Below are 16,133 nucleotides of genomic sequence, written 5' to 3'. Positions count from 1 at the left end.
TCCAGCCCAACGCAATATCTGGCGCTGCTGGCTCGACTCTATTATGCAATATCCAGCTCTGAAACAGGACGTAACGGAAGGTTCTATGCATAATCAGATGTTGAGATGTATCAACCAGCTTGTTAACGGTAACCAGCCGGTGCTATATTACTGTATTGTACTGTATCATTATTTTATTGTATTTTATGCATAATTTTCATCTTTTACTCATGGGAAAGCTTTTAGGATAGAGATTCGAGACGGACAGTAATGCAATATCTGGCTTGATGTCGAATATTGAGCCAATGGGAGGTACTATGCAATATTCGGCATTTTGCTTTATCGGCTTAGGGATTGGCTGAATTATGCCAGATAAATGAGAGCTTATGGTACCATATTTGATGAGAGCAGCCAGTGGCTGAAACATTACATAATAAATTGATGGAAAATAGGATGTAAGATGAATTTCTTGTACATTAGTATACAGTCAGTTTTTTATGTACTGTACCATACACTTAACATAAATACTGTACAGTACCTTTTCAAATAAAGGTAGAAGATGAATCCAGAAGCTGATCGGTATATTACAGCCATAATGTGGATTATATAGGTAGTTCCTTTGTCATTGAGTTTTGTATTGTTTTATTGGCTATATCGGCTGTCATGGTATGAAGAAAGTAATTAACATATGCACCAGTGTAGAATTAGCTGTAGTACAGTATTTTTTTTTTTTTTTATAGTGTTTTTTTCCTTTTACAGAAGCTGGGAGCAGTAGTGGGAGTGGTAGTAACAAAAGAGTGACAGATGGTGATGTTTTTCCCGGATTCAAGCCCGCCATAGAAGCATGCCAGTTGGATTGGAATGACTATCCATTACCAGGTGTCACATACTCCCGTACTGCCTCCCGTTACTATTGCCCTGTGATGTGCTTTAGACATGACTCCCGCCATGAGTCACAGACTGCCCCAATCTCTGCTCCTCACCCCAGGAATCCAGCTTCCCATGCAGGGCCCAAACGACCATCAGAGCGGCGAGTGCCTATCAGCCCTGGTAATCCTGGTGATGGCGAAAACCAGGCAGGAGCGGTTGCCCTGACTGGGCCACGTCACAGCAGCCACCGGAGTAGCAGTGTCAGTAGTGAGGGTTTCTGTGACAATGATGTTGGCCATGATAGTGACTCTCCTCCTGATCACCGCTCACCAGAACAAGTTGACTCTGGTCAGGTCTCCCGCCAGAGTTCCAGGGAAGAACGAGCCATGCCAGTCCTTGGGCTGGCATCTGCCTTTGGCCGATCCAGAGAAGAACGAGACAAATCGTCTCCTGATGATGGGGGTGTGGAATCTGACTGGTCTGGTGTGGCTGAGCCAGCCAGACCTCAGAGGAGCCGTGGTAGCAGCAGAAGCCAAAGACCCAGAGAGGCCCATGGGTCTGATGAATATGATGTCTATTTATACAATGCCAACCAGGTTGGTGATGGAAGCAGTGGTGTTGGTGGTGAAGGTATAGGTGGACGAGGTTTAGAAATATTTAACAACCTGAAAAAGTTGGAGGACCCCCTAGAGATTCTCTTTGCAAGGGCAGAGGGCCTCCATGCTCATGGGCATCTGCAGGAGGCATCAGGCTTAGCAGTGCAACTGTCTCACGAGCTGCTAGCCAACCCTCCTAACCTGATGGTGGACTTGCCTCCTCCACCACCCAAGGGCAAACGCAAAAAGGTCAACCCTGCCTCTCACCACTTGACCTGTTTGGCCTCAGCTACATTAGGAAAATGTGCCTTCCTCTGCACTGTGTTAGCAGAGAACCCTGAACACACCCACCTTGCCTTCCAGGTGGCCATGTTTGGCCTCGAGATGGCCCGACCTCCAGCTTCAACAAAGGTCAGTTTCTGTAATATATGCCAGTATTGTTACTTTGCTTGACAAGCCAAATGATGTCCTTTAATCCAGAAAACTATTTCCTGTGTTGGTTGATAACTCTGTAGTGAACATATGGTTGTTGGGTACTGTACTTAGTGGGTTAAGGTACTCCAAGCAAATGTGCCCCTTAATGTTTCTCTGAAGTAAGGGTCACCTTCATCTTAAATATATATATGGACTGAATAGCTTACCTGAGACTTCTGTAATGCTGATGGGGCAATAAAGGATTTGATGATAGGGGAACAGATGGATGAAATAGTAAATCAGAGAAGTAAAAGGCGGTGTCACTTGAGTGGCCAATGAAATTTACACTAGCCATATCCCTTCAGTCGGCACTGTAGCCTATGAAGCTTTTGCTTTATTCTGCATGAGATCACATGCTATTTGCAGAGATGCGTTTTCATTCTTGACAAATGACAGAACTGTATGGATGAGGTGTAAATGGAGAAGCACATCCCAAGGATTACTCCCTGCTTATATTTAGGCAGTGGATGAACTGGGTGTGAGATGAGAATATTGGAAGCTTAAGTGATGAATCATCCATACCAGTGGATGTAGTTGGTTGCTAGTTTTTATGCTTTCTTTTTCCCATTCTGGATTCTATAATCATCATCATCATCATCATCCGGACCTTTCCCACCCAAGGGCAGGATGAGGAGTAGCAATGTCCAGACAGCCCAAGTTTGCCCACTTCAATGGGCCACACTTCCATTGACTGATCATTCAAGCCCCTGGAATCCTGTCTATATCTGATATGCCAAAAACTTTCACCACATTCTGTAGCTTCATATATATGTATCCGATAGAGTCAATCTGAACGCTGTCACGTTAAAAAGGGAGTACCAAGTCCCTGATCGTGCACTTCTTACAGTATTCATCCATCCAGCTCAATCTCTTGTCAGTCCCCTAGACTTCCATACCTCTCTTCCTCACACTCATCCATCATATGCCTCCACCTTCTCCTTGATCTGCCTCACCTCCTTCCTCCTTAATATCAGCTCAGATATACCTTTCTCACCACTCTGTTGTTATCCAGTCTCTCCACAGACTTCCTCATTCCAAATCTTTCATGAATCACATTATTTCACATCCTATTCACTCTCTGTACTCCACATACATTCCTCAGCAGTCCTATCTCCTCTTGTCTCACTCTTGACTTTTCATTGTCATGTCACACCATAGTCCCACATCCATATGTTAAAATTGGCACTAACACTCCCTCATGTAAGCCTTGCGCAGCTGCAACACTCAAGTCTCCGTTTTTTATCATGGGCTTCATAGCACCACCTACTTTCCTTCATTTTGTCACTCTACTTTCCACTTCTTTTGCACATTTTCCTATAATTTGTATTACTGTACCCAGGTATTTGAAATCTCTCACCAATTCCAGTCTCTCTCCATTCACTGAAGCATCACAGTGGGAGTTACCTCTCTCAGTAACCATCACTTTACTCTTTTCTGCATTTACTCTCAAGGCACGATGCTCACAGACATCAGCAAAACTCTGCATTAGCCTGTCAAGTTCTTGTCCGTTATTTGCAGGTAGCACTGCATCATCAGCATACAACAAATTTGAGATGTTCCATCCATCACCATTCATTACCAGTGCCATCCCTCTCTCCATTACTCGTGTTTTCACTTCTCTCATTACCCCATCCATATATAAATATTGAACAACCATGGGCACATCACACAATCTTGTCGCACGTCCACATTGATCGTGAACCATTCACTTAGATGCCCATTTATCCTTACACATGTCTCATTACCATCATAAAAACCCTTGATGGCACCTTGCAGCTTACCATCTGCCATCTACACCTTCCACAGTCCATCTCTGTCAACATTGTCATATTCTTTTTCCAGGTCCATAAATGCCATAACCACCTTATAGTCTTTCTCACAATCCTTCTCCACCATCTGTCTCACTTCACATTCTCTGGCACTCCTAAAGCCACCCTGTTCTCTGCTCACTAGGACTTCTGATATCTCTCTTACTTTATAATAATTCTTCATATACCTTCCCCACGACACTCAAAAACTAATGCCAGGATAATTCTTGCACTCACTTCGTTCATCTTCATTTTTGAACAGTGGCACAAACACTGGTTAATTAGAGAGTATGGTTAACATGATGAGCTTTTAGTTGGAATCAGAGTCAGGATAATGATTATGATGAAATTTTTTTTAATGTAGAAAAGGGTTTTCCATATATACCATAGCAGACAGACAGACACATCACTTTGTATTAGATGGATGATTGTTTGCCTCCCATCTTGTTCTAGTTGGTATGCAAATGTCTTTCACCAGTTTTAAAACCTTATAGTTAATCTAGACAGTTCACAGATTCCATGCTTTTAATGACCTGTCATCACTCCCTTCTCCGTTTTTTACCCTGTATCCCTCCCACCCTAGTTCGCTGCACAGATTACCAAAGTATTTACTGAGTGAAAGTTTTAACAATAACTGCTGCAATATGAGGAGAGCATATCTCTGTTAGTATTGTGCTGTTGCAAAGATAACTTTTAAACTTGCTTCATGTTAATGTGTGATTTGTTGAAAACTATTTCAGTACTGTTAGACTTGAGTGTGTTGTCTCATATTTTGAGGGGTAATTTTGCATACCATGTTGCCACAAAATAAATATTAAGTCATGACTACAGTCAGACCATACTGTAACTACAGTGAGACCTCATTATAACGGACTAATTAGGGGGAAAGGATGGACAGTATATATATCTGGTAGTTGTTATATAAGACGTCCGATAGGGACCTTCTATTCCATGCCTTTGGTTGGTATATATATATATGAAGAAATTGTCTGTTAGGTACCCCACGTAGGACAAATATGAAGTCAATAGTCAGTGTTGTATGGGTTTAGCTTGTGTTAGTTGTTGTATAATAAATCAGTAATTAATACAGAACTGATTTTGGCCCTCATTTCAGTAGATAATAATGAAAAGGGGAAATACTGGGCCTGAGTTCAGTATATAACAAAGTTGCCTGGTAGGTTGCTGGATATGCTCCCCATACTGGACCTTTGTTCTGTATATAATAAGCTGTTTGGTAGGGTCAGGGGGTCCGTTATATCTAAAGTCCAGTACAGAGGGGTCCTTTAAGTTAGGTATAACTGTATGTACACAACAGACATTGTATTGACTTTATACATTATGTTTTTGCAGCCACTGGAAGTAAAGTTGGCCAATCAGGAGAGTGATTTGGTATCACTGCTGAAGAGACTCCCGCTTGGTCCTCCAGAACTGGCTGTCATCCGAGACAAGGCTGAGCGGATGCGCACTGGATCCCTTAAGACCCGTGGCGAGGCTCTCCTTCCACTTATGCTTGCTTCGTTCCTCTTTGATGCTCTTGTGATCGCTGGTGAGTTCTATTTACATCCTAAAAGGTGATCTCCACAAGCATATACAACCTCAGCAAAAGAGAGTGCCTTACAGAATTGGCCAGTTTCCTGCAGTCCTCAAGGTTCACGAACAAGGTGAGCCCATGGCAGCAGCAGGAACAGCACTTGCAGTTTTTACTTTCAGTCCATATTCATTCTGCTGATTTCAATTACTACCTCCACCAACAAAGTTGGAGGAGGTTATGTATGTACCTGTGTTTGTTGTTTGTTTGTCCACACGATATCTCCAAAAGTTCTCAATGAATTTCAATGAAATCTTGTGGAAGGGTGGGCCATGGGCCAAGGAAGAATTACGGTAAATTTTGGGACGGATCCCGTTCCTATGTATCCCACGCAATATAAGTTCTTAATGAAATTCAGTGAAATTTTGTGCAAGGGTTGGCCATGGGCGAAGAAAGAAGTGATTAAATTTGGGGGCGGATCCGGATCCGGCATTGGCGGAAGTATGTGCCCTCAGTACTTTCTAGTAATTGGCACTGTACTGATTTTTAGTCACAGAAAAATGAATGTTACTCTTTTAGTTCCCATTTAAACATACTTTTCATCTAATTTTTTTCAATAGTTTTTGTATTTTGGCCCGTTCTTGCATTCACTTTCAAATGCATGTCTTAATTTAAGTTTTCATGAAATTTGCATTTTATCATAGCTGAACCTAAGTTTCATAAAGCACAGCATTCGGCAACTCTTTTTTTCTCCCGAAGTCATAGGAGATGTGCCAGAAGCTTTTTTTTTTTTTTTTTTTTTTTTTTTTTTGCCATCTAAAGACTCTGAGGCTACCATTAGAGAGAGAGTGAAATTTTAGGTATTTTCTTAACTCATAGAGTTAGAGCAGATTTTAATCATAGAGTTAGAGCAGATTTTAAAATATGAAATTGGAGATATGTTCACAAATTGGACAGAACTTTTAGGTCACTTCTCTTGGCATCCATTTAGCCAGCTTCTTCAAAACCACTCAGCAGTCATTGTTGAAAGAGTATCTGTAGAACCTCTCTGCTGTCCCACCTGCACTTTGCTTTATAAGTGTAAGGAGGCTTTTGCTATACATAGCATTTTGAAGACTGACTTTGGGATCATGCAACATAATGAGACCTAATTTTGTTGCTACAGCTGGCAGTATTTTTATAATTCTGAGTTTGGCATTGTGCAAGCCTTTACATGTATTTTTTCCCTTCTTGCAACTTGTTATAGCAGTGAGGTATTAAAATCTCTAGATTTTCTGTGTACAGTCGCCCCATGAAGCAACAGCAGAGCATGGTATCCAGAAGAATTTCGGTTGGTGATAATACATGTACTCTTCCTTATACAGTATATTTTCAGAGTGAAATGTATTATGTAAAATTGTTACAAAACAGTAAGTAAATGCCAAAGTACTGGTATACAGCGTATTTCAAAATTATGGGAAGATTGGAAGTCAGGTATAATTATTCCCTTGTACAAAGGAAAAGGGGAAAAAGAAGTGTGTGGTAATCATAGGGGCATTTGTCTTCTTAGTATAGTAGGAAAAGTGTATGGTAGGATACTTATTGACAGAGTTAGAGAAAGAACAGAGAAATTAGTTGGAGAAGAACAGGGAGGCTTTAGGAAGGGAAGAGGTTGTGTAGATCAGATATTCATTCTTAGATCTTTAGTTGAAAAGTTTCTAGAGAAGGGAAAGAAGTTGTATGCGGCTTTCATGGATTTGGAGAAAGCATATGACAGTGTGGATAGACAAGGATTGTGGAAAGTGTTAAGAATATATGGAGTAGATGGGAAGTTGTTGAATGCTGTGAAGAGTATGTACGATGGTGCGAAGGCTGCAGTGCGTGTGGATGGTGAACTAAGTGAATTTTTCTCTTTGAAAGTTGGGTTGAAACAGGGATGTGTCATGTCTCCATGGTTGTTCAATCTGTATATGGGTGGGGTAATAAAAGAGGTACAAGGTAGGGTAGTGGATGTTGGAGTGGCCCTGGTGAGAGAGGATAGTGTTTGGAAACTCCCTGTACTGTTGTTTGCAGATGATACTGTGTTGTTGAGTGAAGACGAAGGGGAGCTGCAAGGCTTGGTGGATGAGTTTGGGAGAGTGTGTAAGAAACGGAATTTGAAGGTGAATGTAGGGAAGAGTAAAGTGATGGTCTTTGAGAGAGGTGAAGTCAGTGAATGTACAGCGAGGTTGGATGGTGAGGAATTGGAAAATGTGAGTACGTTTAAGTACTTGGATAGTGTGATGAATAAGGATGGAGGTTTGGAGGGAGACGTGCTTGAAAGGGTACAGCAGGGAAGAAAGGTTGCTGGTTCTTTGAAAGCAGTGATAAGAAACAGGGAAGTGAGCATGGAAGTGAAAAAGTTACTACATGACAGTATTGTGATACCAGCTCTAACGTACGGAAGTGAAGCTTGGACGTTGTTGGAAGGACACAAGTCAAGAGTGAGAGCAGTGGAAATGAGTTATTTAAGAGGAGCCTGTGGAGTCACATGGAGAGATAGGCTGACGAATGAGGATATAAAGGAACGTTGTGGTGTTGATGTGGATGTGATAGGGAGCGTTATGAGGAACACTCTGAGGTGGTTTGGCCATGTGGAGAGGATGGAGGGTGAAAGACTGACGAAGAGAGTGTATGTGAGTGAGGTGGAGGGGGGAAGAGGGAGGGGGAGGCCGAGGATGAGATGGAGGGATGGGGTGGAGAGGTATATGAGAGAGGGGGGTGTGAGTTGGGAGCAGGGTAGTGAAATGGCGGGGGACAGGGCGACTTGGAGGCGATTTGTTTGTGGCCACCCCAAATGGGATTGAGGTGTCTGGCAATAGATAGATAGATAGAATTCGTTAGTTACGGTACGACAATGGCAAATCCTAAACGGAACTAATTGAAATTTCAGAACTATTGCTCAGGGACAGTCAAGAATAATTTGGGGAGTTCAGATCTAGTATGGTGACGTGTAGTAATTATTTAGAAGTATGAGACTGTAGAGAAAGGGACCTCAATAAATAATTAAAATCAATCATTATCGTCTTAAATGTCAGGACCAACTTGCCTAGCCCTGGGCTTCCACACTCCTCATGAGGAAACATAGGATTGGATGGTGGATGAATGATGGATTATTTATAAATAATTTCCATTACAGTACTGTACTTGAGAATACAGTAATTTAAAGATGTTTATTTTTCCTTTTCTGATGTCTCCATGGATATCGACAGAAAGCGGCGTAAGCTAGTACAGTGGTCTCTCGCATTTAGTGTGTTTCAAGTTAGCGATTTTCGCGTTTAACAATATGTTAGAAAAGGTACTAATCCGTGCATTTAGTGATTGTCTTACACATTTAGCGATGTGGGGCGTGAAATATCTTGCCTGTCTGCCACCAGATTGCCATTATTATCATTGTTGTGAGCATCTGGCGACCTTGGGTGCTTTTTATTTTCTGTCGGTGCCTAGCGTTAGGTGTTTTTCGCCGGTGAGTAGATGTATAACTATGCAGTACAGTGGAAGCTCGATTATCCAGGCTCGGATTATCCAGCTTTCGGTATATCCGGGCTGTGACCCAATGGTTCAGTGGTACAGTAATTCATAGAATTATCCGTACGATAGCTCCGGTTTAAACAGGAAGCATACAGTTTCTAGGGAGAGAGGCATGGATAAACCAGAGAGAGTCTTGCTCACCCTGCCCTCACCCACACCTCCTGCTCACAACTCGATCACAAGGGTGGTAGGATGGAGTTTGGTGAGGCAACTGATACTCCTGACGTAGCCTAACCTTGCTTAACTACTTAATAATTTAACCTAATCTAACCTAACCTGGGCTCCAGTTGGGAAATTGGGAAACTAAATCCACTTTTGTGTACGATGAGTTTCATCCATTATGCCCGAAGCAATCGTAGGTACGGCTTAAAGAACGTGATAAAAGAGAAAATCTTTCAGCAAGAGAAGGTAATTTACTACCCTCAAAATAGAAAAACACAGAAAACAAACTGGAGGAATATGAAGTGAATTGGTGAGGTCTTTAGGCTGTATGCTTAGACGAAAAGTAATGGGTTTCCTAGTTTTAGGGAACGAAATGAAACAAGAATGTCTGCTAATCAGAAAAAAAAAAAAAAAATACTCATCTCATATGTTCTCGTAAGTTAGCATTCAGTTCTGCATTCTTCGTTAGGTATCGCGCCTCCCAACACATTTCGGACCAACAGAGCATTGTTATTCCTCTTACATTTACTGTTCACTCTTTTGTTCGTTCTTAAGTGTACTGTATGTGTGAAAGAGAGTATTAATACAAACAATAATGCATTCCATTAACCCCATCATAGCTGTCAGCCTCGAACAATGCTTTACTGTACCGGTGTCAGGGATGTTGGGTTAGGGCTATAAAAAACTGTGAACAATTATGGGAAGGGAACGAAGGTCACTGGTATGTTTTCACGACCCTCCTCTACCATCTCAAGCAGTCAGGCGGCCTGCCACTTCATCTCAGATGTTTTCGCCGATATGTTTAAATGCTAATGTAACATGCACCCTAATTAGGAGCAAGTTTCTTCCATTATAAAGGAAACAAACGTAGGTAAAGCTTAAGGAACGTTATGATAATAAGAAAACAAACTAGAAAAATACAAAAACAAACTAGAGAATATGAATTGAATTGGTAAGGTTATTAGGCTGTATGCTTGGACGAAAATTTACGAGTTTCACAATTAAAGGGGACGAAATGGAACAATTGTTTACTAATAAGAAAAAATACTTTCATCTCACGTGTTCTCGTAAGGTGGCATTCAGTTCCACATTCTTTGTTCGATGTCGCTTCCCAACACATTTCGGACCGACAGAGCATACAGTTATTTCTGCTCCTTACAGTTAAGTGTACATTTATTGCACATTCTTGTGTTCGTTCGTGTGTGTGTGAAAGAGAGAGTATTGATACAAACAATAATGTATTCCATTAACCCCTTATGGCTGTTAGCCTTGAACAATGCTTTACTGTACCGATGTCAGTAACGTTAAGTTAGGGAGAGCCATAAAAACTGCGAACTCTACCATCCCAAACAGCTCGGCAGTCCTTTCATCCCAGATGTTTTCGCCGATATGTTTAAATGCTAAAGTAACATGCACCCTAACTTTATGTTTAAATTCTAATGTAACATGCCCCTAATTTTCTTTCACGAATCATAACAAATCACAAGATGGGTTTAGGAGGAGGGAAAAAAGCCAGGTGTACCAGACGAGTCTTTTCACATCTGTAAGAAAAAGAAACTGACTTTATAACTTTGAAAAAATGGTTTCAAGGTCTGCCACGGGAGCACACAAATTTCTGAACTCACGAACATTGAGTATTTGAGGGGGGTAAACATACGCTTTGCTATAAGCAGTAAAAGCACCTTACCAAATCAGTTCATCCTGATAGTCTGTTATATTTTTCTGATTATTTCTGGGTTGGTAAATAAACATTTCTTGTTAAATCTTTCCCGCTGTTTTTCTCTGTTCTGTGTGACGACTCTTTGATTCGTTAGCGTAATGGCAGAAGACACTGTTCTAATCTAAGTGTTTAAACCTGGCCTAACCTAGCTTAACAGCACCTAATAATGTAACCTAACCTAATCTTCAGTTGGGAAGTTGGGAAACGAAGTCCACATTTGAGTATGATGAGTTTCGTCCATTGTGCTGGAAACAATCGTAGGTACAGCTTTAGAACGTGACGATACTAACAGGGAGGAAATCTTTCAGTAAGAAAACGTGATTTACTGAACTGAATATAGTATGAAAAATACTGAAACAAGCTGGAGGAATATACATTGAACTGGAAAGGTCTTTCTGGTACTTAAGTGTACATTTACCGGTAAATAAATCAGTCTAACAGTACAGTACTTGTGTTTCCGCCGGATTAATCGTGCTTTCGGATTAATCAGGCACCCCTTAACACCATATAGCCCGGATAATCGGGCTATCTCTGTACTCTGTCTGTATAATGTATTGCTAATACACTGTGTTTTATTATTAGCACTTAACCCGAGGCATCCCATCGACGTATGGGTACGTTGCAACGTTTTGTCACAGCTAGTCCCGTTGACTTACTGATACGTCATGCAATTGCAAGGTTCATAATTTGCACAATTTTCAATTTTCTCACGTGATTTTTGGTACGTATACATGGGACACCTTCCTCTATTCCTTTACAAGATCCCAGGCAGGGACAATGCCTTACACCACATCCCCCCCCCCCCCCCCCCGGAGGCCATTGTCTCGGCAATTCACCTGTAACCAGTGACCTGGCCAATAAAGACATTCAGGGCCAGAATGATTCCCCAATCGATGACAATGTGGAGGACAAAGTTTACATAGCATTAGAGGAAGAAATAGTCAGAAATGATGATCAGGTAATGTCTCCAAAAAAGGTCAGGTATGTTGATGAGTTAGTGAGTGAAACAATGCCTATAATGCCTATATTACTGTTTGAATACCAATATACTCTCTGCTACATATAAATTCATACCAAATAAATAAATAAATAGCATTTATGAGTGGTTTGGAATAGTTACCCTCCCATAGAACTCGTTTTCTTTGGAGCCAGCCTGATAGAAAACCAAGTAAGGTAGGGAGGTATTGCTACCTGTATCGAGTATCTTAAACCTCAGGTGAGTGATTTCTCTATGACTTTTCAATGTTTTTCACCAAAAGCGGAGGTTTTAGCCAAAAAAAAAAATTTTCCAAAATAGCTCGGGATTGGGAGGTATCAGAGGTGCGAAATCGGTCGGGACGTGACGGGTTAAAGTTGGAAATTGGGGGTCAAAAGGGTGACTTGGAGGATGAGCACAGACTGACTGATATTTTACCCATATAAAGTACATTTCACATTTAGCAATGGTGTCGCCAGACTAATTAAATCGCCAAACGCGAGGGACCACTGTAGGCTGTTTTAAATGGTTCAGTCAACAAGCACTCAAAGACATGTAATTATTACACTGCATTAAGCCAGTTTTCCATGTAGAGAAATTTCTGGAAGATTTAATGTAAGCTAGAGGACTATAAGTGAGTGAAATGTAAAGAAAGAACCTTAAAAATTTGGTGAGAGTCAGAGTTCCTTGGAGAATGCCAACTTGTGTCATGGCCGAGTATCCTGAGTGCATAAATGATTGGCAAGAGTAATAAAATGCAGAGGTTCATAAACAAACACTGAGTTCAAAACTTCCAAATCAGCATGTTCAGTTAAGCAGGGCATATCAGTTTATTATTAAAGAAAGCTATTACAGATTAAAAGATAGAGCAAAAGTATGTGCTTTTGATTTGCAGGAGCTTATAAACTCCTCTTTTGGCTCTTTTTATTGCCTAGTGTAAGAGAAAAGGGAGAGTCTGCCATAACTCCTTGTAACTGAAAATAATTTTGCATCGTTTGAGAATAAAGTAGCATATAATTATTACAAGTGAGGGGAAGACAAGGAATAGAATGCAGAAAGGTCTAGCTGCCACTTCGGGCAGGGTATCCTTACTAAGAATAATTTCATTGGTTTGGTGGCATCCTCTTTTTTCCTATATCATCATCATAGCATTTGAAAATAAAAGTAATCCCTCTAATATCTGAACGCCCAATATCCGAACATCCCCACTAACCGGATATAATCGTCCCGGGATCCAATATTCCCAAAATGGTCCGAAAACCGCAAAAAATTCGAAAAAAACCTGAAATTTTCCCGCCCGTAATTTGAACTTGGCATGCGCGGCGCGGGACAGCTTTGTTGTGGCACGTCATTCCTCTGACATCTGATAGAGTGCCACTGCATGCTCCCCACTTTCCACCTGTCTCTCGTCGCGAGTGCACGCTCGTTGTCATGGCTGCCCACGTGCTCGCTTTTGTGGTGGTTCCTTACCTGCTGCAGGCACTCCTGCTGCGTCTCAGGCCTCTTATTAGTGTGTGTGATGATGGCCCTGCCGCCTGAGAAGAGGAAGAGAGTGGTGTTGACTCTGGAGAAGAAACGGGAGATATTGGAGAAAGTAGATGCGGGGTGGTCTTCTTCCCGCATCCTCCGCGAGTTCAACCTGGCCCGATCTACTTTGTTCGATATCAAGAGATCCCGAGACAAACTCATGCAGTACACGGCTGACTTCTCGTCGAGAAGCAAACGCAACGTGGAGAGGAAGGTGATGTTTACTCCCAAGTTTGCTGAAATCGACCACTCCACGTTGATTTGGTATCGACAGCAACATGCTGCTGGTGTGATGGTACTTAGAACGGAGCTGAAGGCTGCTGCTTAGAAGTTCGCCAGGCTTCACGATGCCCTAGACTTCAAGGCATCAGAGGATTGAGTCTTCGCGTTCAAGTTACGGCATGGCCTTACCAACCGTAAAGCTCATGGCGAAGCTTTGGATGCTGACGAGGATGGAGTTGACGAGTTTCGGCACAAGGTGAAGGGCTTGATCGACAGGGAGGCCGAGGAGACGGAGAAGCGTGTACCTGGCCGCAAGCTCTCCAAGCAATGGATATCTGCTTTGTGTTGTGCCAATGCTAACGGCATGCACCGGCTTAAGCCCGTTATTGTTGGCCGTGCAAAGCATTCTCGGTGTCTTCGTGGGGTGATGGATGTCCTTCCTGTCGTCTGGTACCATTCTTTGAAGGCATCGTTTACAGCCCAGATCTTCAAAGACTGGTTCCACCGCCACTTCGTCAAGGAGGTCAACAATTACCAGACGAAGACACTGGGAATCCCGCGTGACCAGGTAAAGGCCCTCCTTCTCCTCGACAATGCACCTGCCCACCTGTGCGACAAGGACTTGGTGGCTGAGAATGGCCGGATTAGGTGCTTGTTTCTGCCACCTGATACGACTGCTCTCATCCAACCAATGGACGAAGGAGTGATCGTGGCAACAAAGCGCCTATACCGCTGGAAGTTCCTGGACGAGGTGATGGTTGTTCTCGAGGACGAGGATGAGCGCAGGGAGGGACGGGACACGCGAGGCCAGCAGACTTTGGAAAACCTTCGCCGCTACAACATCAAGTCTGCAATCTACAACTGGGCCAGTGCATGGAAGGAAGTCCCTGTCAGGACTCTAGAAAATGGTTGGTCTCGTCTGCTTCTCGGAACAGATGTGGAATACGATTTTCTAGGGTTTGACGTGGATGACTTCCATGCACGGCTACGTAGGCATGGCGACGATGTTGACATGGACGATGTGCGTGAGTGGTTGGATGACGACAAGGGTGATCCTGGGTATCAGACATTGTCTGATATCGAGATTGCATCTTCAGTTGCAGGTGTCAGTACCCAGCTTGAAGATTCCGACGAGGACGGCGACGATGATGCGGACTCCTCTCAGCATGACACTACTCCAGCCATCCTCAAGCTGAGCGCACTCCGGGAACACCTAGAGTTCGTTCTTGACTACCTGGAACACCCGGACTGCGACAGGGAGATGGGGCCCTAGGGACTTGTGGAGGAAGTGCGTGCTTTCAGGCAGCGCATCATCAATCGTCAGAATCGTCGGTCCTTGCGTCAATCAACCATTGACAGTTTTTTCAGGCCCGTGACCCCCACTGTGCCCAGCCCTGGCTCCACTCCGTTGCCTCCCCAAGACAGGCCCTTATGCTCCGAGCCACAGCCCAGCACATCAGCCACGGTGGAGTCACCGCTCGACGTGAGTTTGCGTCTGTCTTCAGAGTTGTTTGCAGTGGGTACGCCATCACCACGACCCAGCGACTCACCCCTAGGTCACCTGCCGGTGATACTCTCGGACTCTGACAGTGATTAAACAGCAAGAACTTCTCCACTAGACCACACGGGAACTTACAGTGTTGTGCAGTGAAAAAAACAGTGTGTTGTGTTAAGGATTTACAGTTGTGAGTGAGAATACAATTTTGAAACAGCATTTAACGTAAATAGACTTGTTTGTTTTTGCTTTAGAAAATGGTTAGATGAGTGGGAAACGTTAAAGTGCAAAGTGCAACACTTAGTAAGTTACAATGGAGCATAAGTTAGACAAGAGTGCGCACTGTGAAGAGAACAGACTTCTGAGTGCGATTGACTAAGTTCAGTGCAAGACTTCATGAACAGTGTACTGCAAGTGCTTCAGGAAATCCTTCTTATTGTCAGAGTCCGAGAGGAGGCGGTTATTCATCGAGAGGGCCATGGACTTGCTGTAAGTAGGCAGAATGTTTCATACTGTACTTTTTTCCATACTATACTTAACTCAAACACCTCATTTCACTCTTTAATGTCCTTTATTGGTGTGAATAGGGTGTTAGGAGCTATGCATGTGCAGTAGGAAGGTGTTTTTCTGAGTTAGGCTAGGTTAGGGTCCATAAGTACCAGTCCAGGAGCCAGGCACTTGTAAGTACCCAGAATGTTTAATATTGTATGAACCTACCTCAAAACCCTCATTTTATGCTTCTTTTGCATTTATTTCAGTCTTTTATGTGCCTTATTGGTGTGATTTGGGTCTTAAATTGATGCTATGCATGTCCAGAGGTAGTTGTATAGGTGTTTCTCTGAGTTAGGGTCCATAAGTACAAGTCCATAAGCTGGGACCCAATATCCGGACAGGACCACTATCCGGACCTGCCTATGGCCCTATTATGTCGGATGTTGGAGGGATTATTGTAGTTTATTGCAGTCACAAGAATTTTCCTTAACTGGCCTTCGAAACTGGAGCATCTGTATTTGGAATCCTGAGAAACAAATACACCAGGAACACAGGGTTAAACTACGCTTCGCGCGGAGTAATACATTACATATTCACTCAGATCAGGAAACGTATCTAAAGTAAGCGTTCGCACTTCATGTGGAGTAATACATTACACATTCATTCAGATTGGGAAACGTATCTAAGTGTTAACTTATCATTGCCTCATTTTATTCATTTTACATCATTCATAGC

At 42.7% G+C, this 16,133-nt stretch overlaps 1 protein-coding gene across 1 annotated transcript in view; it reads left to right on the top strand.

Annotated features, from left to right (window-relative positions):
* Dora (zinc finger SWIM domain-containing dorado) overlaps positions 1–16,133 on the top strand; it is a 97,355-nt gene that overhangs the window by 19,569 nt on the left and 61,653 nt on the right. Inside the window, exons 8-9 of the mRNA XM_080275503.1 lie at positions 739–1,856; positions 5,078–5,273. Of these exons, the coding sequence (XP_080131629.1) occupies positions 739–1,856; positions 5,078–5,273 (1,314 nt within the window). The remainder of the gene's footprint in view (positions 1–738; positions 1,857–5,077; positions 5,274–16,133) is intronic.

The sequence above is a fragment of the Coenobita brevimanus genome, chromosome 61, assembly GCF_032717465.1.
Source record: "Coenobita brevimanus isolate Jiangsu-jjx chromosome 61, ASM3271746v2, whole genome shotgun sequence".
Lineage (NCBI taxonomy): Eukaryota > Metazoa > Arthropoda > Malacostraca > Decapoda > Coenobitidae > Coenobita > Coenobita brevimanus.
The sequence above is the reverse complement of the archived record's forward strand: the minus strand, read 5'-3'. Positions and strand labels throughout refer to the sequence as shown.